A 26,196-nucleotide genomic window follows, 5' to 3' on the forward strand; every position below is an offset into this window, starting at 1 on the left:
GAGGTGGAAGGATGGAGGGAGAGGGGATGAAATGAGGAACCAAGGCATGTTATGTAACTACCCACTCCGCCTGAGGAATGTAAATGTGTACTGCAGACATGTACCAATAAAAAAATTAAAAGCAAAAAAAAGCCAACATTTTCTTGGAAAAATATTTTGGCTGAGATTCTTCTGGATTTTATTAAAGTGTGCATATTAAGCTAGGATTTTCTTGTTATAGTTGGCACCACTTTCTTATATGTAGTAATTCTGTTGTGTTGTAATCGTTGTATGTATCATGGTAGAAACCCATGTTCTAATCCTACTGTGCATGACCATGATAAGGTTAGAGTAGCTTTAATATCACAGAGGGAAAAAAGGAGAAGAAATGAAGTGTTTAGAAATATTTTGATTGACCCTAGTACATCTGACAGATTTCCTTCAAATTTCATTTAAATATAAATAGCACCAATGTAAATTAAAGTGCAAAAATAAAGTCCCTAAGGTGATGTATAGCCCTGTGAGGCATGACTTTGTGGTTGTCAGTAGCTGACAATCAAGTTGACAACCCCAAGTAATAAGGTATATGTAAAAACTACATTTGGAAATTGCTGGGTTTCATATTTAAAAATTCTTTTGTTTTAGGATGAGGATACATTCATGAAATTTGTAAGTGAAGATATTCATCAGTGTACATTATTAACAGGTTTGAACTTCACCATACATTGTTCCTCCCTCATAAAACCTTGAGTGGATAAAAAATAAGATGAAGAAACTTTTAAAAAGCCAAATTGGGTAAAATAGGGAATGACTGTTATGGTTAAAAGAGATATGTGTTGTATCTACTTTTATAGAAATTTTTGTAGTTTAAACTTCAAGTTGGTTTTAGGTGAACTGATTTATATTAGAAAATAATGAAAGTGATGGTTACAAAGGCCTTCACTAAACATAAAGATTACACTGTCATTTCTCTTAAAAATAAAAATAAAAACTAGGACTCAATGTATTTATAGAATGTCCGAAGTTGTAGTCAATATGTAAGAGGTACATCTTTCCCATAAATGAAGTATCTTTACATAGTTTGCTTAATAAAGTCATTGTATCCTGGTGTTGCTAGGATAAAATACCCAACATGCACAGTTAAGAGGAAAAGAAGGCTTATTAAAGTCCATGGTTCCAAGGAAGAAATGGCCCAGTGGAAGGGCATAGAGGAGGAATGCTGCCTTATCTCGTAGCAGCTGGTAGGAAGATGGGGAGGAGCAGGAAAGGAAGGGACCAGGGACCAGATGCCCCCCGAGGTCGTACTCCATGAGTCACCAGATGCACCAAGATGTGTGCTTTACTAATCTAGGTGACTCCCTGGTCTAGGACATCAGCGTCAAGCCAGTCAAGTTTGGCAATTGAGATGAACCATCACAGTGATTCATTTACATATATCCATGTATGTAAATATTGATGTTCACTTGATTTTTAAAAATTACTGTTTATAGAGTTCAACTTCCAAACACCAACATTTTTCCCCTAAATATTTATGTGTCTGACAAAGATAGTCCAACATTGAAAGTAAGGCCTTTGTTGACCTACATAGGTATTCATGTATTTTTTATGACCATCCTAAAACAAATCTTCACTTTTCAGATAACATCTATTCTCAAGTTGCTGTGCATTTTTCTAGACCTTTTCTGTTCCACTGATACATACATCTATATATTCAAAATTTGGTAGTAGTTTTGCCAGGTGTGGTGGTGCATGTATGAATCCCAGCTCTTGGGAGGCTAAGGCAGGGGATGGCTTCATGTTCAAAGCCAGCTTGGGCTACAAAGAGCTCAAGGCCAGCTTGAGCTGCATAGCGAGACTCTGTCTCAAAAAGACACACACTCAAATATATATATTTGTAGTAGTGTTTCTGTATTTCTCCCTCCCACATTTTTTCTTGTATTTTGCTGGTTGATTGTAAAACAGGAGGTAACTTGCTGTTTTAACTAACATTTCCTTGATAGATGAATGAAGAATATTTTAATAGGCCTCATGCCTTTTATATTCCCTGATAGTATGAATTGTCAAGTCATAGTAATCCTTTCACTCTGTTACTGCTAAGAGTTACTCAATTATTTTTATATGATTATCAGTATTTTTTATTGTCATCTTTTATTTTTGTATCTTGTTTAAGTCACAGGCTTCCCCTACCTGCAGCATCATGTAAATTTTCTTTAAGGACTTTTCTGTATTTATTTGAATTTCATTATTTTATTTCTCTATCATTTATATGTATGAGTAATATTGGTTTTGCTATTGCGTGTACCAGTACATTTATTCTTTAGCTGACTTTAAAAAGTTTTGTTTTATTAGTATATTTTAGATACACTTTTTTTTGCAGAGCCAGAGATTGAACTCATAGCCTTGCGCTTTCTAGAAAAGTGTTTATTCAACTGAGCTATCTCCCCAGCCCCCCACATTTTAAATATAACATCCATTTTAGGGAATTTGTACCCCTACAGGATATATCTTGCTTCTTTTCTTCGCATTCCAGGTCCCTCCCTTCAAACCCTTCTCTCATTATTTACAAAAGCTTGGTTTCCATTTTTTGCCTTCTATGGTCTGTTTTTCCTTGTCTCTTACTTCCTTTCCCTCTGCCCCCTCCCTAGTTCCCCTTTGCATTTCCCAACGTGTACATTTTGGACCTCATTTACACTTTGTGTTGTTCACACCAGAGAAACAATGCAGTGTTTACCTTCTGTCCAATTTATTTCACTTAAGATTACTGTTTCAAGGTACATCTACTTACTTAGAAATGTCTCAAACTTACCCTTCTTTATGATAGAGTACTCCTCTGTATAACACCCCCCACACACACACACACACAACTTTATCCATTCATCCACTGATGGGTATCTCAGTGATTTCAAAGATTTAGCTATTATAGACTGCCACTATAAACTTGGGTGTCCATATTTCACTATGGTATGATGCTGTTTAATTTTCAGGGGAGGGCACCAAGAAAGGGAATAGCTGGGTCAAGAGAGAGCTGTAGTTTTAGTTTTCTGAGGAATAACCACACTGATTTCCACAGTGGTTGCACCAGTCTACCTTCCCACCATCAATGGAAAAGAATTCCTTTATCCTTGTACTTGCTAGTTCTATCTCTACATCTGAAAAATGTCTTCATATCAGATGCCTATTTTTGGGTTGGGTCAGTTTGGGGAACTGATTTTTTAAGTTCTTTATATATTCTAGATACTAGTCCTTGGAGGAACAGCTGGCAAAAGTTTTTTCCCACACAGTGGGCTTTCCTCTCACTCTTTTGGTGATTTCTCTTGCTATGCAGAAACTTTTTAATAAGATGCGATCCCAAGTGTTGATTCTTTGTGATATTTCCTGGGATTTTATTCATAAAGTTTTCCCACACCAATATCTTTAAGAGTTCTACCTATTCTATCTTCTAGCAGATTTAATGTTTCTATTTTAATATTTAGATCTTTGATTCATTTCAATTTTAGTGCATAGTGAAAGATAAGGGTATAGTTTTAATCTTTGTCATGTGGAAATCCAGTTTTTCCAGTGTCATTTATTAAAGAGGCTATCTTTCTTCCAGTGAAAGTGTTTGGCTTCTTTGTCAAAGAGAAGGTGGCTGAGTGTGTTTGTAGTTATTTCTACATCTTCTGATCTGTTCTATTGATTCTTCAGTCTGTTTTTTGCTGGTATCATGCTATTTTTATCACAGCTTTGTAGTGTAATTTGGAATCAGGTATTCTATGCCTCCTCCCTTGTCTTTGTTGCTCAGAATTGTTTTTGCTGTTCTAGATCTTTTGTGTTTCCAAATGAATTTTAGGAGTGTCTTTTCAAATTCTGTAAGATGATATGCTATTTGTATTGGATCAGGATTGCATTAAGTCTGTATAACAAGTTTGTAAGTATGGCCATTTTTGTTCCATTGGTTCTTCCTACCTAAAAACAAGGGAGATCTAATTTGTAGTGTCTTTTTTGCTCTTTTTTCACAATACTGTAGTTTTAGATGTCAAAGTCTTTTACTTCCTTCATTAGATTAATTCTAGTTATTTCAAGTTTGAGTTTTGTTTTGTTTATTTTTTTAAGCTATTATGAAAGGCATTTCCTGAATTTCTCTCTCAGTAAGTTTATTTGTGCCATACACTGATTTTTGAGTGTCAACTGTGTACCAGCTAAGCTACCGAATTTGGTTATTAAATCTGGAAGTCTTTGGTAAGAGTTTTTGGGTCTTCTATGTAGAGTATCATGTCAAATACAAGTAATTTCTTTCTTAATTCCTTTTTCATGTCTAATTGTTCTGCTAATGTTTCCAAAACTATATTGAGTAAGAGTGGTGACAGTGGACATTCTTGTCTTGTTCCTGATTTTAGAATAAAAGCTATCGTTTTTGTCTACTTAGGATGATGTTTGCTCTTGGTTTGTGATAGATGGCTTTTTATCAGATTGAGATAAATACCATCAGTTCCAGAGTGTGTGTGTGTGTGTGTGTGTGTGTGTGTGTGTGTGTGTCCTCTTCTTTTTTTTTGGACTGGGGATTGAACTCAGGACCTTGTGATTGCCAGGCAGGCTATCCCCCCAGCCCTGTGGGGTTTTTAATCATAAATGGGTGTTGGACTTTATCAAGTGCTTTTTCCTCTCTTTTTTCTTTCTTTCTTTCTTTCTTTTCTTTTTGATACAGGGTCTCACTGCACAGTTCAGACTCATCGTGATCCTCATGCCTCAGCCTCCCTTAGTGCTGGGATTATAGGCATGTGCCACCATGCCCAGTTCTAGGGGGGACACAGCGCTCCTGGGGTTCCAGGGAAGGCACAGCATGTGCCAAAGATCAAACTTGGAACCTTGCGCTTGCCAGGGAGGCACTTATGCCACTGAACTATCTCCCAGCCCTCCAGTGCTTTTTCTGTGTCTATTTAATATGGCGTATTATATTTCCTTCTTTTCATTTTTGGAATTATTTATATTACGTTTCTTGCTTTGTGTTTGTTGAACCATCCCTACATCCCTGTTTTGAATTCTGCTTGGTCACAGTATATAATTTTCTTGATTTACTGCACTTTCTTTGCCAGTATCTTACTGAAGCTTTTGCATCTATGTTCATTAGAGAGATTGACCTATAGTTTTCTTTTTTGATTGGATCCTTCTGTGATTTTGATATCAGAAGTATTGCTTGTTTAAGGAATGAATTTGGGAGTATTCATCCTTTTCAGTTTCATTAAAGAATTTGAGTAGTGGTGGCATTAGGTGTCCTCTAAATTTCTTACAGAATTCAGTAGGATATCTGTCAGGCTTTTCTTTATAGGTTTTTAATTATTTCTTTAATTTCGTTAACTGATACTAGGTTATTTAGAATTTCTATGTCTTCCTGATTCAACTTTGGTAATTCATATGTATCTAGCAATCTGAATTGCTTCTGTTTTTCATCATATTAGAATATGGGGTCTGAAAGTAGGTATTGCGGAACTTTAGGATTTCTGTAGGATCTGTTATAATTTCACCCATTTTGTACATGGATTTGAGTCTCTCCTATTTTTGATAAGGTTGCCTAAGAGTTTGTCAATTTTAATCTTTCAAAGAATCAACTCCTTAATTCATTGATTCTTTGTATTGTTTTCTTGGTCTCAGTTACGTTAATTTCTGTTCTGAGCTTTATTATTTCCTCTCTCCTAAGAGCTTCGTGCCTGATTTGTCCTTTCTCTAGAAGTTGAGGTTCAACATTAGGTTGTGTCTTAGATTCTTATCACTGAAACAAAATACTCAACACCCACAGTTGAAAGTTTGTGGAGGCTTCTGTGAATAATTGGCCAGCTCCAAGACAGGGTGGTACATGGTAGAGAGGCAAACACTCATGGCAGCAGAAGACTATAAGAGCAAGCAAGAGAAAGACAATACTCTCTCCTTTACATTGCATGCAGGCTGCCTGCCCTGGATGAGTGTAACACACTCTTAATCTTAGAACTATGCCAAACCAATCAATGGACTGATTTACTAATCATATACTTTTAGTCCCAGCATCACACATACACAATAGATTCAGCCACCTTTGAAAAAGCCCTATTCCTATATGAGGTTTTAGGGGGACATCTACCCCCAAACCATACCAGGTTATTTGAGCTCACTCTTTTGCTGCAAAGGAATCCACAGCTGCTATTGCCCTTGTAAGACTACTTTCATTGCATTCCATAAATTCCAGTGTATTGTATTAGCCGTATCTTTAATTGTTGAAATTGTCTAATTTCTGCTTTAATTTCATTGGTGATGCATTGGTTATTCAGGTGGGTGGAATTTAATTTTCATATATTTATGTAGCTTTTGTGGCCTCTGCCATTGATTTCCAATTTTATTATACTATAGGATAATTTCAATTCTTTGCATTTACTTAAGCATGTTCTATGAGCTAGTACGTGGTCTTGTTTTGGAGAATGTCCCATCTGCAGCTGAGAAGAATGCGTACTGTGTTGTTATAGTGTCAAAAACACTGTAAATATCTACTAATTCCATTTGTTCAAAAGTTTCATTCAGTTCTGATATTTCTTTATTGATTTTTGTTTAATCTGTGACAGCAGGGTCATGGGATCTCTAGTTCAATTAGTGCTTATTTAAATGTCCATAAATATCTGTTTTATATTGTTGGATGTCCTGGTATTTGATGCATATATATTTATGATTTTTATCTCTTCTTGGATTATTGCCTTTACAAAGATGTAGTGATCCTTTTTGTTTCTTTTAACAAGTCTTAGCTTGATATATACCTTTTCTGCAAATAAACTACCCCTGCTTTTTGGGTGGTTCCTTTCAGAATACTGTTTTCTATCCTTAGACTGTAAGTCTATGAATTTCTTTTTGAATTAAATTTCTTTTCTTGTGTGTAACATATTGTTGGATCTTGTTTTTGATTCATTCTGCCAGTCTGCTTCTTTTGATTGGTGAGTTGAAACCATTTACATTGACAGTTATAATTGATATGTATTGACTTATCCTTCTCTTGTTATTTTCCATTGCTGGTTCCCCATCCCTCTTAATTACTTTGCCTGGTAGATTCATTCTGTTGGGGTTTATGGGGTTGTAGTCTTCATTGTCTCTTTCTAGAATGTCCTTCAGTACATTTTAGAGTGCTGGTTTGGTGGTCATGAATTCCTTCAAGTGTTCTGTGTCATGGATGTATCTTTTATCTCCATCAGTTTTGAAAGATATTTTGTGAGATACATCAATCTGGGATGGAGGTTATTTTCTTTTTAGGTTTGAAATACATTAGTCCTAGCTTTCCTGGACTTGAGGGTTTGTGTTGAGATGGGTGTAGTGATTTTGATGGACTTTCCTTTATCAGTTATTTTTTTCTTTTCTCTAACAGCTTTTAACATTGTGTTTTTGTGTTAAATTTCTGGAGTCTTGACTTTTCTTTACCTTGGTATAGATTTGTTTTTATATCATGGCTAATTGGAGTTCTATATGTGTCTCTTGTCTGTATCTCAAAATCTTTTTCCATCCTTAAGTTTTCTGCCATTTTTTCTGTGAACAGGTTTTTTATGTTTGTACTTGTCTGCTTTTTTATTGATTCCATCAATCTTCTGTTGTTGTTCTTTACATCATCTAGCAGCTGTTGGGTTGATGTTTCATGACCTCTTGCTATTTTGTAAGAGTCTTTCTTTTTGTGTTTGCTAACTTCAGTCCTATCTTCTAGATCTGATAGTTGGTCCTCACAAGTGTTCCTTCTACTGTGAGCCACTATACCTTCAAGAGAATTTTTAATCTCCTGGATGTCTATTTAAATGTTTCATGGGTTCCATTTCTTTCTATATTGGGCATTCATGACTTCTATCTTGCCTTATATAAAAATATAGCTCCTGTATATCTATCTTTATCTATCTTCTCTAGAGCCACTAATCACTTCTTTTTCATGGTGACCATCTCTGTAATTATCAGAGAAATTATTTCTGATTTGATTTTTTTCTCTAGAACCTTATTCATTTGCTTTGTTACTTACACTGTTACCACTTCAGAGTCCAGGTGAGTGGCTTTTGAATTGTTCCATCTTGTTACCCCTCAGTTTGCCTTTGGTGAGCTGGAAGTCCAGGGTTGCATTTGCTTGAGTTTCTTCTCATTTTCTATGGGTGTTTTTTTTTTTCAGTTTAATTCCTGGGCTGATGCTTCTAAATTGCTTATGACAGGTAGCTTTATGGCTAGTTTAGAGAACCCTTAGGAAACAACTACTTCTCAGAGATGCCTTCCAGTTATACCTGGCTTTTGGGTTTTGAGTCATTTGCTAGATCCTACCTCTTCAGTTTACTCAGCATGAGAAGTTGCTGCCTATTTGGCCTATCTCCGAGTTCTTTGGCACTGGCTTATAGCAACATTTGTGACTCTTAGGCTATCTTGGTCTTGGCAAACCAGGAAGAACAACTCATTAGAACAATTAGTTGCCTTGACTAAAGTAGAATACTCAGCAATACTAATGACATCAAACAATGCCTAGGCTATGACAAACTCATTAACTATTAATTTGCTACCTTTAACTGTATGAATTATGTTTGTGGTTATATAGCAAAACCTCAAACTAGAAATTGTATACATTAAATATGCCCACAGTAGGACAATTTTACTCTTAGAGAGAATTTTAAGGGGGGGGTGGAATAGAGAAATAGAAGAATAAAAAGAGAAGCAGGGATGTAGGAAAAGGAAGATTATGTGAAATTTAGGAAACTGATGAAGAGAACAGACAGGAAAGAGATGGAAGAAATAAAAACAGGAACTGAATAGGACAACAGAAAGACTAGAAACAATGTTCATTCTCATAAAACCAAGAACAAGAAAAAAAAATCCACTTCAGGGAATGCCATCTGTTGTCACTAGTTGATAAGAGTGGGCAGACAGAGCCCAAATCCATGTTGAATAATCCCAGCAAGCCAGTTGTAGATTTGCAGCAGGGTAGTGGACAATCCCAGCAAGCCTGCACTTTTAATTCTACTGAAGTTCAGGCTGGTTTTGGGCTGTGAGGCTGGAATCCAGCTTATTCAGCCTACCACACTCCATGTGCCTCCTGCTTGCTTGAACTCTGCTCTCTGCCACCTAAACTTGGCTCCTTGTCCTTGGCCTACTTGAGCTTGGTTCCATCTCACCCAGACACAGAGTGCCGATAAATGGAGCCTGCCCACAGCTGCTCTGAATTCCAAGCTCAATTATCTCCTCTCAAAGAGGAGATGGTTGGCCTCTCCTAAGGGAACATCTGAACCCAAATAACTCACCAGCCACTGCAATCTTCTGCAACCACTGCTCTGTTCTACTGATGCTTTTCTCTGTGGAGGCCTCTGGGATTTCTAGTAATCACCATGTGTCTGCAGGTTTGAGCTGCCCCTTCCACACGGGGTCCAGGGAGAAAGTGCCACCTGCCACCTCCTCCTTCATTGAGGTCTGTATCTCTTTGCTCTCCCTATGGTCTTCAATTATCACTTCAGATCCTTGCTGAATCCTGGGAACCCACCTTTTCTTGCTCTCATGTTGCTGTATTCCAGTATCTAGCCACCAAATCTTGGAGAGGCTGAGTCTTCGCTGTTCAACACTCTGCTATCTTCCCAGAAGTCCTATATGAGTAATAGATTTTATTTCCTAATTAAAAAATAGCTGCTTGCCATTTTTTAGTCAATAGGCTTATTTATTGGTTTGCATTTTCTTTAGCCACTGCTTCAAAATATCTTTATCATGTGACATTTGGTATGATACCTATATCATACTAAATGCCATTTGCCTATTACTGGACTTACTGATCACTTACCATTATTTCTTGAGTGATTGTCATATTATAAATTATAATAGTTTTAAATTTACTATTTTGATATTTGGTGGGGAAAGCTTCCCTTCTAATTCTTCTTTCTCAAAATGAATCAAAAGTCAGAAAGGGTTTAAATATCCATCAATGGGTAATTGTTAAATTATAATGCAAGGAGTATATTATATACTATTTAGCTGGTAAAAGGGGATATATTTATTATGGATAGAGACAATTGTGCATAATATATAATATGAAAAAGTCACACAAAACTGTGTTTAAGATGATCCAATTTGTGTAAAAACTGTTAAAAGCTAAACTTTGTACATTAAGATTTATTTAATCAAATATCAGTACATGAATTGGGCAGCTTAAAGTGAAGTAGTTTTGGGGCTTTGCCTAAAGGGTCTGAGGGGAAGCCTTTACAGGGTAAGTGCAGAAAGAAGGTGGAAAAGTTTTTTGTTAAGTGGAGCAGAAGCCTTCCTTGGACCATTCCAGTGGGAAGTTTACAGCTGGACGTTAATAGGCAGTTTCAGTAGAATCACGAAGGATGGGAAATGAGCTTAAGGAGAGCTTCCTTCCAGTTGAGGCCACTGAATTATACACTGAAGGAAACAGGCCCACTGCCTGCCTTTTGGTTCAGCCCTCTGCTTCTATGGGAATCGTGTTCCTGGGTGGTGTCACGTAATGGCCCTGGAATGACAGTTGAGAAAAATGTCATGGCAAAGTTCTCTAGCAGCCTTTGAGAATAACAGTTCACTAATTGGCGAGGAATCATTGTCAGTGAGTGTATTTAACCCATTAGACAAATAGTCTGATTAAGAAGAATTCAAAGATACTTTGCTAGAAACACATTCTTAAGAGTAGTAGTTAGAATTCAGTTTAATAATATACAAGGTCAAAAAAATACAAGGTCACAACCATTTTTTGGCTTTTGAGAAGATCACTTGTTACAAAATTTTATTAGTACTTTTATTTTTAAAGGCCACTAATTGTTAGTTATAATGATACACAAATATCTATAAATCGAGTATACTTTGAAGAAAATAAATAACTGTATAGAACATTATAAGGCTTGGGGTTTTCCTTCATGTCACTCATGGTGGTGTTTGAATCTTTTTCTCAGCTGACTCTATTAGTGACCCATTCTTCCCCCGGACTACACAGATATTGTTGGAATATCACCTAGGGAGATGGGTACCACGCCTTCGAGAACCCCGAGATTTGTATGGCGTTTCCTCTTCTGGTCCACTGAGCCAGACGCGGTGGCCGTACCACTGTGAGGTCATTGATGAAAAAGTTGAGCACATTGGTATGTTTTTAGCAGTTCTAAACATGCAGATGATAACAAACTTACTTTATCTACCTTGATTTTAATTAGACTTATTTCCAACTCTCCAATGGAAATATAACATGAGTGATATGTACACTTGTAAATTTTCTAGTAGCTACATTTATAAAAGTGAAAAAGAAAAATTAACTTTAAAAATACACTTATCCCAAATATATCCAAGCACATTTTTCTTTTTATACAAAAATCTTCCAAATCCAGTGTGGATTGATTGATTGATTGATTGATTGATTGATTTTATGTATTTGGTACAGGGTCTCACTACCCAGGTCAGACTCGTTTCAATCCTCCTTTCAGCCTCCCCAGCGCTGGGATTATAGGCATGCGCCACCACACCCAGACTCAGTCACAGGCTCAGCACGCCCTATGGGCAGGGCCAGCGCAACATGTGGGACCAGGGGTCGAACCCTGCGCTTGCTAAAGCAGGCACTTAGTCTGCTGAGCTATCTTGCCGGCCCTACGGTGTGGATTTATATTTATAGATAATTCACATTAGTCACATTTCAGGGATTCAAATACCACATGTGTTTAAGTAGAGAGCTTAAGTTATGTGCTACAGTTTTGGTAAATCTAAACAGACTCTGTGCCAGGATGTGCCTTAATGCAGTCCTGTCCGTGACTACTCATGCTGCCCACTCATTCTCCCTTGGGATGCCCTTTGTCCCCAGTAGCTTTAGCTTTTATTGCCTCTTCTTGTCTTTTTTTCTTTTTCCTTTCTGTACCCTTTTTATCTTTTATGTCCATTTCTTTTTTCTTTCCCACATTCTGCTTCCTTTTAATGGACATCTGTGGAACTGAAAAGTTCATAGAAGAGTGTATATCGTCGTGCTCCCATGTGTTCATCCTCGGGTTTATTTTTTACTATTCTAGAAAGAACTTGCAGCCTTAATGCCCACAGATAAGACAGAAACAGTCCTGCTGTCCTCAAGGCCTCACTGTTGTCACATTTCCACCTGTTGATTATAATACACATATACTCTTATCAGGCAGGGCTCTCACAGATATTCATTGGTAAATAAACTCACCACTTAATTAGACATAATATTAAGTAGAAATAGAGACTTTAATGTTCTTAGATACCGCTTAGAGATTTTTAAAAACTTTTCTGACATATGATAGAAAGGAGATACATGAAGATGATAGAAGATTGATAGATAGGTAGATAGGTAGGTAGATAGATAGATAGATAGATAGATAGATAGATAGATAGATAGATAGATAGAAGAGATGATAAATAGGTAGATGAGAGAAACAAAATGAAAGAGCTTTGGTTTTTGTTCATAGAGTGCAAACTTAATTTATCCTAATAATTCTAGTCATAGAGTTAAAAAGATATTAAAGAATTCATGTTTTCAGGGAATATAGCAAAATTCATCTATATATCCAAATTACAAATTCCATTGTTTTAAGACTATCTCAATATATATCATAATTGGTTTCACTTAAAATACTATTTTATCATAGTTTGTTAAAAGGAAAAATTTGTATTATCTGTTTCTTTTTTCCAAGAATCTTTTTAATATATGTCTTGTACTTTGAGTAACCAGGATGAAGATAATGATACACAGTATAATAAATGTTATGTTCTCCTAGTTTCTGAAATTTCATTTTAATCTTTCATAAAATAAAATTCACACTAGTCCTTGCGTGCATCACTTAGCTTCAGCGAAGCACATGAGAGTGTACTCTGCTAGATTAAAGGGGTCTCTCTTCCTTTTTCTCTCTTCAGACTCATGTTATCTTTCTCAACCCTCCTCCGCGAGACCCTTCCTTGGTCCCATGCCAGGGAGAAACAAAGTATGCAGAGAAAAACTATCCTCTGCCACCAAATGTGAGCCCTGCCCCAAGCCTTTCCTCTGTAGCTGGCTGCTGTTCACAGCCTCTTCCTTATGTACCTGTGACAATGGGCTTGAAAAGGACCAGGGAAAGGACACTCTCTACCTGAGTTGTCCTCTGTAGCAACAGTGAAAGAATAGCAGGATGAACCCAAATGGGCAGAGGGAAGCTGGAGCCCTTCCTGTCACTGTTCCCCAGAACCCCACAGCCCCATCCTCTTCTATTCAGCTTGTTTTCTCCCCATCTCATTAGCCCTCCCCACTTGGCACGCTCAGTGCAGCTTCCTAGTCTACACATCACTGGCCACTCTCAGCACTTGCTCACAGGCGAAGCATGGAGAAAGCTTCTGCTCCTCTGATTGCTCAGTCAACTTGCCCTTTCACTAAAACTGTCATGGTACAGCTTTTATATTTCTAGCCTGTCTTATTAATCCCACATATATTTCCTTAGCAAGATGTTATAAGAGGGGCCAGGGAGATAACTCAGTGGTCTAAGCACCTACCTGGCAAGTGCAACAACCTGGGTTTGATCCCTGGTACTGCATGCCATATTAGCCCCACACCATGCTGGCCACTGAAACTGGCGTGGTAGTGCACGCCTATAATCCCAGTGCTGGGAAAGCTGAGAGAGGAGGATTACTATGAGTCCAAACTGTGTAGCAATGAGGCCGGAGAGATGGCTCAGTAGAATAAGTGCTTGCCTGGCAAGCACAAGGGTCTGAGTTCAATCCCCCGGTTCAGCAAAAAAAAAAAAAAAAAAAAAAAAAAACCAAACTGTGTAGCAAGACCCTGTACCAAATAAATAATTAAAAAAAAAAAAAGATGTTCTAGGCATGGTGGTGCATACCTATAATCTAGCACTAGGGAGGCTGATAACAGGAGGATCACTATGAGTCTGAGAGGTGTAGTGAGACCCTACACACACACACACACGAAAGATGTCATAGGAAAGAATAGTTTTCAGAGAACAGTGGGCATGGGACTGAAATGAACAAAAAGTAAGTTAAGGCTAAACTGGGTGTGGTGGTGCATGCCTGTAATCCCAGCACTGGGAGGCTAAGACACAAGATCATCACAAGTTCGAGAACAGCCTGGGCCACAAAGTTCAGTTCAGGCCAGCCTGAATTGCATAGCAAGACCCTGTCTCAAAAAGGCCAAAAATTAATTAATTAATTAATTAATTAGAAATAAAGCAAGTTAAGGGTGAGTCTCCAAATTTGGTTCTCAGCAAGCATAGTCCGATAAACTGCAAACCTGACCTTTATATACAAGTTCTTTTCGAATTCTGATTGTAGATTTTCATGCTTCTTTACAATAAAGACAGTATCAATAAATAGAAAAGAATACCAGCAGAGATTAATGAAATCTGTTTCCTTAGCTGTAATTCTAGATGTCATGTGAGCTTTGATCAGCTGCATACACAAAGGCAAGTAGCTGAAATTGTTAGTTGTCAGAATGGAAGCTATGTTGTAGTTTGTGATTCCTTTTGGCTTGAGTCATTAATATTTTTAATGAACAAGAGTGTTACTTTTAATTATAATTTTTATTGCTTAGATTTATTATCAGATTGCATATGTAGTTGTTCAGTTGCCTCTATGATACATAGTGATGTATATTGGCATCAATATGGTAGTCTAAATTTCCCCCCTTTTTTTTAGTATTCAGTACAGGGTCTACAGAATCTTACTACATAGATCAGACTCCCAAGTGCCACCATGCCCAGTCTCAATCACCATCTCAGCACACCCAGGAGATGGGGCCGGCATAGCATGCCAGGGATTGAACCCCAGCCACTGCACTATGCCTAAGCAGGCACTTTAGTCTGCTGAGCTATCTGGCTGGCCCTAAATTTCCTTTCTATAGGCAGATTTGACCCCTATTCTTTAACAGAAATACATTTTGTGGAATCCTCAAAATATTTTCCCATTTATGCTTGTTTCTAATCACCAAGTTCTTGTATTAAAATACACTTAGGCCATTAAGTAATTTTTTTCCATCAAGCAATTAATGTTTGGAAAAATTTACACATGGCACTAACAAGTTCTAAGAAAGAAATGTAGTCCTAATAAAGTGGGTAGATAAAGGAGAAGACTGAGGGTCTATGAATACCCATTCTTTTGGGAGTCAGAGGAAACTCAGATATAGTATAAATATAGGAGCCAATCACTGGGAAGCCAGAAGCTGAAGATAATAGAGAAGGTAGATTAAGAGTCTCAGAGGTCAAGAAAAACAGTTCATAGCATGAAATTCATTTTAGGCACAAAATAATCTTGAATTATTTGATATAATTTAGAACATGTACTCCTTAGAAATATTACAAGTTTTGTTATAGTGTAACAGTGTTCATTAGTACTTCAGATAAACCCTTGGTAAAGTCCAGCCCCACATAAAAAAAAATTTATGCTTTAGCCTAGTCTAGATTGAAAACATACAATTAAGTTTTCCTGTTTTATGTTGAAATAGTATTCAAATAACAATGCTTCCCCCTTTTTTTCCAGATTGGGCTCCTTTTTATCCTGAGCCAGTGTACATCCCAACAGGCCTTGAAATGGAACCCTTGTACCCAAACTCCAAGGAAGACACTGTGGTTTACTTGGCTGAAGATGGTGGGCATAGAATGAGATACATTGCTGGAAAATATAATTTGGTCCCTGGGTTAATATCTTAGTTATATTTGTTTTATGGTTTGTTGTGAAAATTTTAGTTTGCCAGGAAGTCTGTGTCCCTTTGAAAGTATATGTTTCAGTTACTCTTCTCTCATTGCTGAGACAAACATCTGACACTCAAAATGAAAGAAGGAAAGATTTAATTTAGCTCACAGTTAGTGGAGGTTTCAGTCCATACTCAGCTGGCTCCACGGCAGACTGGCACATGGTGGAGAGTAACTTTTCATGGCAGCAGCAAAGAGCAGAGAGCTAATGGGAGGAGTAACAGCAACAATGGCTACAGAGAATGAGTCTGTCTTCCTTAAGTTGCATTCAGGCTAGCCACCCCAGGCTGGGTGTAGCATTCACACCCATAATCCCAGTGGACCATGAGTTAATCACAAACTCTAGAAGTCTACCCCATGACTGCATGAGGATTTGCAGGGGACAACTAGACACAAATCATAACAATATGGTTCAGATACTTAGTGTTGATTATAATTTTGAAGATGTATAGCAGTTCAAAAATATAACATCTTGGCCTGGCATAGTGGCATAGGCCTGTAATCCCAGTGCTCAGGAAACTTGGGCAGGAGAATTGCTGCAAGTGTGAGGTCAGCCAAGGCTACATAGCGAGTTCAAAGCCGATCTGAACTACCTACTGAGGCCAAAACACAACAAAACAAAAATCATTTCATCTGTTAGAATGGAAAGTTATATTCTAAATGAATTATGTGTCATATGAGTTTTCAATATAGTGCAATTCCAAGATGTTTCTTATTTTCTCATCCATAGCTCATATTCACCTTATTATTCAAATGGTTTTCTTTCAGTTCCATACCTGTTTGATACATTTCATGAGGTTATTATCTTTAAAAGATAAAATAGGCACATTGCAAATCACATCCAAGATTTTATCTTGGAAAAAAATTCCTTAATGCTCAAGATCAATATTTGCACTTTGCAGGCTCTATTAAAGCAAAGTCCCATTCCTGCTCTTTTGAGAATGGAGATAATCAAACACAAAGCTCAGTCTATAGCTTATGTTGTACTGCCTCCGAAGCATTAACTGGAGTAATTGTGGGACTCCTGAACAAATTTACTATCAGAGTTTAGTATTTTGATGTTTTCATATATAAAAATAACTTTACAGGAAGCATGTGAAGTGTGATTTAATTATACAGTAAATGTTTAAATAAGATATATTTATTAGAAAAACATATATTGCCATTGATTACCCTCAGAATACTCCCAATTACTTGGCACATATTGTTCTTGCCATTTTCTGAAGCATTTATGGAAGTCCTCTTCTGTGAATGTGTTAAGGTATGACCAGAAATACTGGTGAATGCCATTGCCGAGAGCCATCCAACGAAAAGGCAGGCCCGTGAAACCTTACAGCATGTCCTCATTGACCTACTCGCTACACTGGGCACTGTGCAACTTCTGGCTCTTCCTCAAAGTCAAAATGGCCATGAAAGAAACACATTTTAAATCAATTCAGGCACCCACAACAACACAACTAAAACACGCATGAAGAATGATTTCCAGAACTGCTTCAGAGAGTGGCAATAATGATGGACTAAATGTGTTTGAAGGAGAGTATTTTGAGGAAGATTCATGGTAATGTGTCTTTTACTATAGTAATCTTTTTAAAATTTAACCAACCATAGTTTTCAGTTACACCTCATACGTATTTTATTTAGAGCCAAGGATATGGCTCAGTGGCACAGCACCTGCCTAGCAAGCATGAGGTCATGAGTTCAATTCCTTGGTACCATAAATAAATAAATGCAACAAATATTTTACTTAAAGGGCTAGCAAGGCAAAATTCACAAGGACTATTCCCCATACAGTCAGCTATTCTAGAAATCAAACCATGTGCTTACACACATACTTTTATACAACTGAAGTGAAAGAAGTACCTCTGAAGTCTAAAATTTGATCTCAAATATTTACATGGGTGTTCTGCCTTCAAGCTTACACCAGTAAATAATTGAAATGAGAGCTGATTAACAAAATCAAGGTGAATTAGTTAGGGTCCCATCAGAGATGAGATGACACACTAAGTAACTTGGGACAGTTCAGTGAAATTTAATGAATTTGGCCAGGGATATAGTGCAGTGGCTTAAGCACCTACCTGGCAAGCACAAGGTCCCAATTTTGATCCCTGATACCATTAAAGAAAAGAAAAGAAAAGAAAAGGAAGGAAGGAGGGAAGAAAAAGAAAGAGAGAGAGAGAGAGAAAGAAAAAGAAAAAGAAAGAAAGAAAAGAAAGAAAGAAAGAAAAAGAAAGAAAGAAAAAGAAGAAAGAAAGAAAGAAAGAAAGAAAGAAAGAAAGAAAGAAAGAAAGAAAGAAAGAAAGAAAGAAGAAAGAAGAGAAAAATGTAATGAATTTACAAAATTCAGAATAGTGTACAGGAGACTAAGAGACGATGGTGGAGCAGCATTAAACCATCAACAGAACAGGTTCAAACTTCTCGTACTTAAAAGGGTAAGAGTACGTGGTGGTTTCCATAGCTGTAGAAACTCAGCTATTGGAAAGGAAGTTCCCAAGCAACTGTGGCCTTCAAATAGCTGCTATCCTGAATAGTGAAGTGGGAGTCAGTTGAAAGTTGGTCAGTTCCACTGCATCCAAGCTCCCAAGCTCTATCATCAGTTCTGCTGACCAGGGCCAAAGGTCAGGGGAGCCTCGAGGAAACCCATAAAGATCAATCACTCAAAAAACATAATGTGGAGAAGAGTAGAGGATGTATGTGGAGCTAGAACAGCCACAGCAGTTAGTATCTCAATCTTACTTGTTATGGTTTATGTCTAGGTGTGCCCCAAAGCCTCATGCAGTCACGGGGCAGACTTCTAGACTTTGTGATTAATTTATGACCCAGTACTGGAATTATGGGTGTGCATGCTGCTGGGATTATGGGTGTGAGTGTTACACCTGGCCTGGGGCAGATAGCCTGAATGCAACATAGGGGAGACACTTGTTCTCTGCTGCCATTGTTGCCACCACTGCTCCCATTTGCTCTTGCTGTTTTGCTGTCTTCTGCCACCATGAACTGCTGCCCCCTGCCACATACCATGCTGCCTTGGAGCCAGCTGAGGATGGACTGAAACCTCCACTAATTGTGAGCTAAATAAACTCTTCCTTCCTCAATTTTTGGGTATTGTGTACTTTGTCCCAGCGACAAGAGAAAAGTAACTGAGATATTATTTTTACTCCATTTTCGGGAGTTGTGAAGATGTGCTCGAAGGAAGGTTACCAAATTTAAGAGTGAAAGGTAATGTCCATTTTTGTGAAAGATGTCTTGTAGGGAGTCTTCAATATATTCTTTTTTAAAGAAAATGTTGAATTTTGTTGCAGTAAGTAGATAAATTTTTGGCCGATCACTTTGCTTCTTTCAGGTATGATTTGGCTTTTTTAAAAATAAGCATGAGAGTAATTTTATTTTATCCTTAATGAGAGGTCAGGGCCTTGACTGTGGCCTTTATATGAAAGGTACAGTCTTTCTGGAGTTGTAATTAAAGACTAAGTTGTTCTGTGAATACTTTCATCCTGGGTTAATTGAAATTCTAGTACATACAGAATTGAACGGCCTCTGAAATCCTACTACACCCTTGTCTCATTCTGCATGTAGGCAGGCCCTCAGAGAAAGATTAGGGAACTACTGAGGCCCTCTGTTTCTGTGGCTGTCTTCTCTCTGATGCCCTGCTTCACAAATTTCAACAGTACTGAGTCTTGAACAGTCTTGTCTTCCCTCAATAAGACTGTCCCTTTTTACTTTTCAGTACTAGGTATTGAATCCAGGGCCTTCACACACTAGGCTACCTCTTCAGTCCTTTTCTCTTTTTTTTAATTTTGAGTCTGGGTCTGACTAAGTCGCTAAATTGCCCAGGCTGGGTTTAAACATACAGTCTCTGCATAGCTTCCCAGGGTGCTGGGATGACAGGGGTGTGCACAATACCCAGCTGTCTTGCTGTTCCTAAGTGCCACTTTCCTAAACTGCAGTCAGAAAACACTCCTACATGGAAATCCAGACCTAAACATGGGCCCACTTCCTATTCTTTTCTCTTTTTAAAGACCCTGTATAGTTCTTTTCTATAGTTGGTTCAAATGCATAGAAGCAGCATATAATGTTTGTCCGGTTTTACAGTCATTTACAGTAAAAGGAAAGGAACAACTTTTACTTATCATGACCAGAAGCAGAATATTTTCAATATAAAAATATATAAATTTATTTTTAGGTATTGCTTTTCTAGTCTAAGTACTCATAGACCCTAACGTCAAGCTACACAAATTAAGTCAAGTTACTTTAAATTTAAAATCCTTCTATTTGTAGGACTGTGGTTTTTGAACTCTATGTAGAAGAGGCTGCCTGCTCTAGCCATGTCTTGAGATCTCTGTGGTCTTCATCTCTCATCAGCTTACAAAGAGCCCTGTTTTGTGTACTCCCGAGTTGGAGGCAACCGAACACCTTTGAGGCAGCCTGTGGATGGCTCTGACAACACTTTGATGTTTGAAGCAAGATTTGAGAGTGGTAATCTACAGAAGGTAGTCAAAGTGTAGGTTTTAATTATTTCTATTTCAGGAGCTAAACTATTAGCTATTTATTATATTCTGTATTATGTATGTTAAAAATTCCCAGTATTGATTACCCAGCTGTAATTCCAGAAGTATAGCTGCTAATTAGAGGTATTGAGGGTTTGCACCATTTATTTTACCTACTCCAGGTATTACTTGTAACTGTACACACATCTATATTTTTAAAGGTTACTTGGAAAAAGAAAAAGTCATAAATAACCAAGTAAGATTGTTATGTATATAAAAAATATTCATGTGAAAAACTTTACCTCAATTTAAGCAACTTCATTGACTAAGCATATGGTCCAAATGGTTATCAAATACTCTCCTTGTATCACAGGAGTTCATGTTTTATAATTGATGTGATTATATTAATTTACATGTATTTTTAAGCTTTTCAGTGAATGTTCTGTCATATCCCTAGAACTGGAATTATTAGAAAATAAAATTATGTGTCTGCAGTTAAAAATTTTGGCTTTCCCTTCAGTTTCCACAACTCTAATCATTCATTTCATAAGAAACAGTTACATTGAAATATATAAATTTCTACCAAGTGCTTGTGTTTTATGTGTGTCCTCAAATTACAGAAGAAACAAACCCTTTAGAAAGAGCATAGTATAGTAGTGAACTCTCTGTTGCTGGGCTGCAGCATCCAGCACCCACAGCTTAGAGGAGAGGTTTCAAGTGGTTCATGGCTTCAGAGGATTCCATCCATGGTCAGCTGGCTGCAAGGCTGAAGCCTCCTGGTGGAGGGCCAGGCAGAGGAGGGACACTTGGTTCATGGCAGTCAGGAAGTAGTCTGGGGAACACACCAGGGAGAAGGGGCCGAGGACCAGATGTGGAGCCCAGAGTCATACATCCATGATCCACCCAAGCACTCCTATAAGTGCACTTTCCCAGTCTTCTAGGCAGTTCTCAAGCCATTCAAGCTGGCAATTAAGCTTAACTACTGCATGTCACTCCTGGTGGGCTTGACACCCAAACATATCTCCTTAAACCATTTTTAATATCCAAATACAGTAACAAGTTTGTACTTCCACCTAATGTGATACAGCTGTCCTGCATGCAACCACAAATGCATTAATCCCTTCCCCAAAGTCTCCTCTGAGACTCACCTTTTTGGTATCCGGGCTGTGAGGTGCTCCGAGCTGCAGCGGACCTTGCTGCCTCTGTCTCTTTAACGCGAGAGGAAGCGATGCAGAGGGGTGGAAAATGGCAGAGCTGCAGATGTTACTACAGGAGGAGATCCCGTCTGGCAAGAGGACGCTCATAGAGAGTTACCAAAATCTGACCCGAGTGGCGGACTACTGTGAAAACAACTACATACAGGCTACAGACAAGAGAAAAGCATTAGAAGAGACCAAAGCATAAACAACCCAATCTCTAGCTAGTGTTGCTCATCAAATAAATGCATTGGCCAACAATGTACTCCAGTTGCTGGACATCCCTCCCCCCTTCGGAGAATGGAATCTTCCATCAATCATATCTCACAGACTGTGGATATTCATAAAGAGAAAGTGGCTCGAAGAGAAATTGGTATTTTGACAACAAATAAGAACACATCAAGAACTCACAAAATAATAGCACCTGCAAATATGGAGCGCCCTGTAAGGTATATGCGGAAACCCATTGACTACACAGTTCTGGATGATGTGGGCCATGGTGTCAAGCATGGAAATAACCAGCCTGCAAGAACTGGCACACTGTCGAGAACAAATCCTCCTACTCAGAAACCACCAAGCCCTCCTATGTCAGGCCGGGGAACACTGGGGCGGAATACTCCCTATAAAACCCTGGAGCCTGTTAAACCCCCAACAGTTCCTAATGATTACATGACCAGTCCTGCAAGACTTGGAAGTCAGCATAGTCCAGGCAGGACAGCCTCTTTAAATAAGAGACCAAGGACACACAGTGGAAGTAGTAGAAGAAGTGGAAGTCAAGAGAACAGTGGAAGCAGTAGCACTGACATTCCCATTGCTATACCTACACCTTCTCCACCCACTGTTGGACCAGCAGCCGCGGGCTCAGCTCCTGGTTCCCAGTATGGCACAATGACCAGGCAGATTTCTCCACACAACTCTACCACTTCTTTGACATCTTCGGGTGGATACAGACGGACTCCTTCTGTGACTGCTCAATTTTCTGCTCAGCCTCATGTTAATGGAGGTCCATTTTATTCTCAAAATTCAATTTCTATTGCTCCATCCCCTCCCCATATGCCTCAATTGACTCCACAGATACCTTTCACAGGCTTCGTGGCCAGGGTGCAGGAAAACATTGCTGATAGCCCAACTCCGCCGTCACCACCTCCACCAGATGACATTCCCATATTTGATGACTCTCCCCCTCCACCACCCCGCCCCCAGTGGACTATGAAGATGAGGAAGCTGCAGTAGTTCAATATAGTGACCCCTATGCAGATGGGGATCCTACCTGGGCCCCCAAGAATTATATTGAAAAAGTTGTTGCAATATATGATTATACAAAAGACAAGGATGATGAGCTGTCCTTTATGGAGGGTGCAGTCATTTACATGATAAAGAAGAACGATGATGGCTGGTATGAAGGAGTCTGCAATCGAGTGACTGGTCTCTTCCCTGGAAACTATGTTGAATCAATCATGCACTATACTGATTAATCTTTTTTTTTTTGCCTTTGAAGTAGAGTATTACTCATACTGCGGGACTATTATGGTTAACAGAGTTGTCTTAATGTTCTAAAATGTGCCCATATTTTCAGGACATGCTGTCTATTGGTATATTTGAATGTCCACCTGTAAGCATAAATCTTTGTGGCAGTTTGTATTTTGCTAAACAGCAATTTATACAAGGGGCTGCCCATAAATTATTATGCTTATATACTTCAACATTGTTAACTTTATGTCCAGCCTAAATATTCTGGGGAAGTGAGATATATTTAACAAATCATGATTTAGACTGTACCATTACATGTTTCAGTGCAGCATGGTTACTAATGCTATGTCAGACTAATATTAAAATCAGAAAACCTAAATGCTGGTTCTGGTCATACTTTTTGTTTATATTCTCTCATTTTTAAAAACTGTTCAAAGCATGCATAAGAATTTATTAAATGTACTTAAAAATTCCAAGATGCTTCCAATTTATGTACTACTTTCTGGAGTACTCATATTAGATGAGTCGCTAAGGTCTTCTTGTGAAACAAACAAAAAAATTATCTTGTAATGTTGTAATTTGTAACTTAAGTTTTTTAAGGAGTGAATTTGCATTATAAATTTTTCCATTCATAAATACATAAGTGAACCAAAAAAAAAAAATAAGACTTACCTCTTTGTGGTAAACCTCTGTAAAATTCAAAAAAGCAAAATAACTTAATCCCAAAATGCAATTGCAGCTTCTCATGTAAGAAATGAGAAAATTTCAAAACCTTTAATTTATTTGCTGTTTAAGTAAACACTGTTCTCCAAAAAAGCCTACTGTGAAGAAAACTTCTAGAAATTGAATACTTTTATTCCTTAATTTTAATTCAAATATCATTTTCACATATTTTTATCTTTTTTCTTCTATATTAGGGCAGAATATGAATACCAATTGACGGTACGCCCAGACCTCTTCACAAATAAACATACACAGTGGTACTACTTCCAAGTGACCAATACCCAAGCACAAGTAGTCTACAGATTCACCATTGTCAACTTCACCAAGCCTGCTAGTCTTTACAATCGTGGTATGCGCCCACTGTTCTATTCTGAAAAAGAAGCCAAAGCTCGTAATGTTGGCTGGCAGAGAATAGGAGACCAGATCAAGTACTACAGGAACAACCTGGAGCAAGATGGGCACCATTTTTTCTCTCTTACATGGACATTTCAATTTCCGCATAACAAGGATACCTGCTACTTTGCTCACTGCTATCCGTACACTTACACTAAGCTACAAGAATACCTTTCTAGCATCAACAATGACCCTGTCCGGTCAAAGTTTTGTAAAATTCGTGTTTTGTGCCACACGCTTGCTAGGAACATGGTGTATGTTTTAACAATCACCACTCCCTTGAAGAACACTGACTCCAGAAAGCGAAAGGCTGTGATTTTGACTGCAAGGGTTCATCCAGGAGAAACCAACAGCTCTTGGATTATGAAAGGCTTCCTTGATTACATTTTAGGAGACTCAAATGATGCACAGTTGCTTCGGGACACTTTCGTCTTCAAGGTGGTGCCCATGCTGAATCCAGATGGTGTGATTGTGGGAAATTATCGGTGTTCCTTAACTGGACGGGACTTAAACCGTAATTATACATCTCTTCTAAAGGAGTCCTTTCCTTCTGTCTGGTATACTCGGAATATGGTTCATAGGTAAAATAAGCCTAAATTACCTCTTCATTTAATTAGTAGCCTTGATAGTAAGAATTCTGCTCCCATAATCCCATGCATTTTACTCTAACCTTTTGTAAGATAGTTCATAACTACGTTTTCCTATTCTTCACGACCCTGATTTCCATACCCTTTGAGCATTTAGACCACTACTTTCAGTATGTAACTCTTAAATGATAAAATATGTTGCAGAATATTTTGATGGCTCTATAAACTAAAAGGAAATTTGTATATCCCAAATTTGGTTTCTTGCTAAAAACTAACAACACCATTGATGTTGGCATTGGTATCACTGATCCCTTATATGTGAAAATTACATCTTAGAGAGCCCTCTGGCACTGTGCCTTTCATACTTTGCTGGACAAGCCTTTGATACCAGGTTACACTGCTATTTAAACTTTCATAAAAAATAGTTTTATTTTCCCTTAGAAAAACTGAACAGCTTTAAGTTTTCCAAAGACTCTCAAATAGTAAAGTGCATATAATATTTAACTATTTATCAAACGACTAGGTGAATTCTTTGAGAGATCTGGATAATAACAATTAGGAATAGACATGTGCTGCAGTAGAATGATTTACTGGCATCAGAACACCCATTGCAAGTTCAAAGCCTGGATTTCAGAATTAAGCATATCACTTTGAAATCCCTGCTATATCACTTACTAACTACATTATCTTGTGCAATTTGAAAACCAGTCTGAGTCTCAGTTTTACCATCTGTAAAATGGGAATAATAATGCCTCAAAGTTGAGAGGATTATATAAGAAAACCATTACTAATATGCTTGGAATATAGACAGGCACATTGAAAACTAAAGTATAGTCTGTAATGCCAGCGTCCAGCAGGCTGAGGCAGGAGGATCATTGCAAGTTCAAGGCCAGCCTGAACTACATAGCAAAACTCTTATCTCAAAAAAAAAAAAAAAAGAAAGAAAAAAGAAAAGTAAAAGTATTCAATTCAGTGTGATTCTTCAATTGTAAAAAGAAAAAGGGTAACTAAGTCAAATATAGATATAAAAACTCTGTAAATTGTTTAGAGTTACTCAAATGTTACAACAATGAATGTTGTCATGGTGAATGCCACCTCTTCATCTAGTTTTATTATCAGAACTCCTCAGAGTAGCACACACAAGGACCCTGTTATAAAACTAAGCACCCCAAGAATACTTCCAGTTCTTCTGCAGAGATAACAGGAATTTTTTTTAATTTATTTATTTTTTATGTATGTAGTACAGGGTCTACAAGGTCTCATTACACAGATCTGACTCATAGTGATTCTCCTGTTTTCAGCCTCCCAAGAGCTGGGATTACAGGCACTTGCCACCACGCCCAGTCTCAATTGCTGTCTCAACATGCCCAGGGGCAACACACTGGGAATCAAACCTTGTGTCTGCAATGTAAACCTAAACCAGCGCTTTAATCCAGTTGATGAGCTATCTGTCCTTGATAACAGGTTTTATTTTTTTTTTGCTTTTATTTTTTTTTTATAACAAAATTCTTCATAGGAAAATTTGCATGGGTTTAGGTACACAATTTCTGTACAAGTATAGGCAGACATCATCAGATTTGTACTATCACATACATATGTTATATTTATGTAGTATTTCAAAGCTTGTAGAACAAAAATGTTATTTTTTTTCAATAATACACTGCATACATTCTTCCCAGTGGTTAATTGCTGTACAAGATGCAGA

At 37.8% G+C, this 26,196-nt stretch overlaps 1 protein-coding gene and 1 pseudogene across 2 annotated transcripts in view; both read left to right on the forward strand.

Moving 5' to 3' along the window:
* The window catches only part of Agbl3 (ATP/GTP binding protein like 3), a 109,954-nt gene that overhangs the window by 1,240 nt on the left and 82,518 nt on the right, over positions 1 to 26,196 (forward strand). Inside the window, exons 3-7 of the mRNA XM_023713790.1 lie at positions 625 to 685; positions 10,872 to 11,057; positions 15,430 to 15,537; positions 19,998 to 20,136; positions 23,706 to 24,485. Of these exons, the coding sequence (XP_023569558.1) occupies positions 625 to 685; positions 10,872 to 11,057; positions 15,430 to 15,537; positions 19,998 to 20,136; positions 23,706 to 24,485 (1,274 nt within the window). The remainder of the gene's footprint in view (positions 1 to 624; positions 686 to 10,871; positions 11,058 to 15,429; positions 15,538 to 19,997; positions 20,137 to 23,705; positions 24,486 to 26,196) is intronic.
* Positions 21,368 to 23,435, forward strand: LOC101563092 (annotated as a pseudogene). Its single transcript, XR_002820818.1, has one exon. The product of XR_002820818.1 is annotated as an abl interactor 1 pseudogene (transcript).

Source organism: Octodon degus, unplaced genomic scaffold (genome assembly GCF_000260255.1).
Source record: "Octodon degus isolate 3935 unplaced genomic scaffold, OctDeg1.0 scaffold00032, whole genome shotgun sequence".
Classification (NCBI taxonomy): Eukaryota; Metazoa; Chordata; class Mammalia; order Rodentia; family Octodontidae; genus Octodon; species Octodon degus.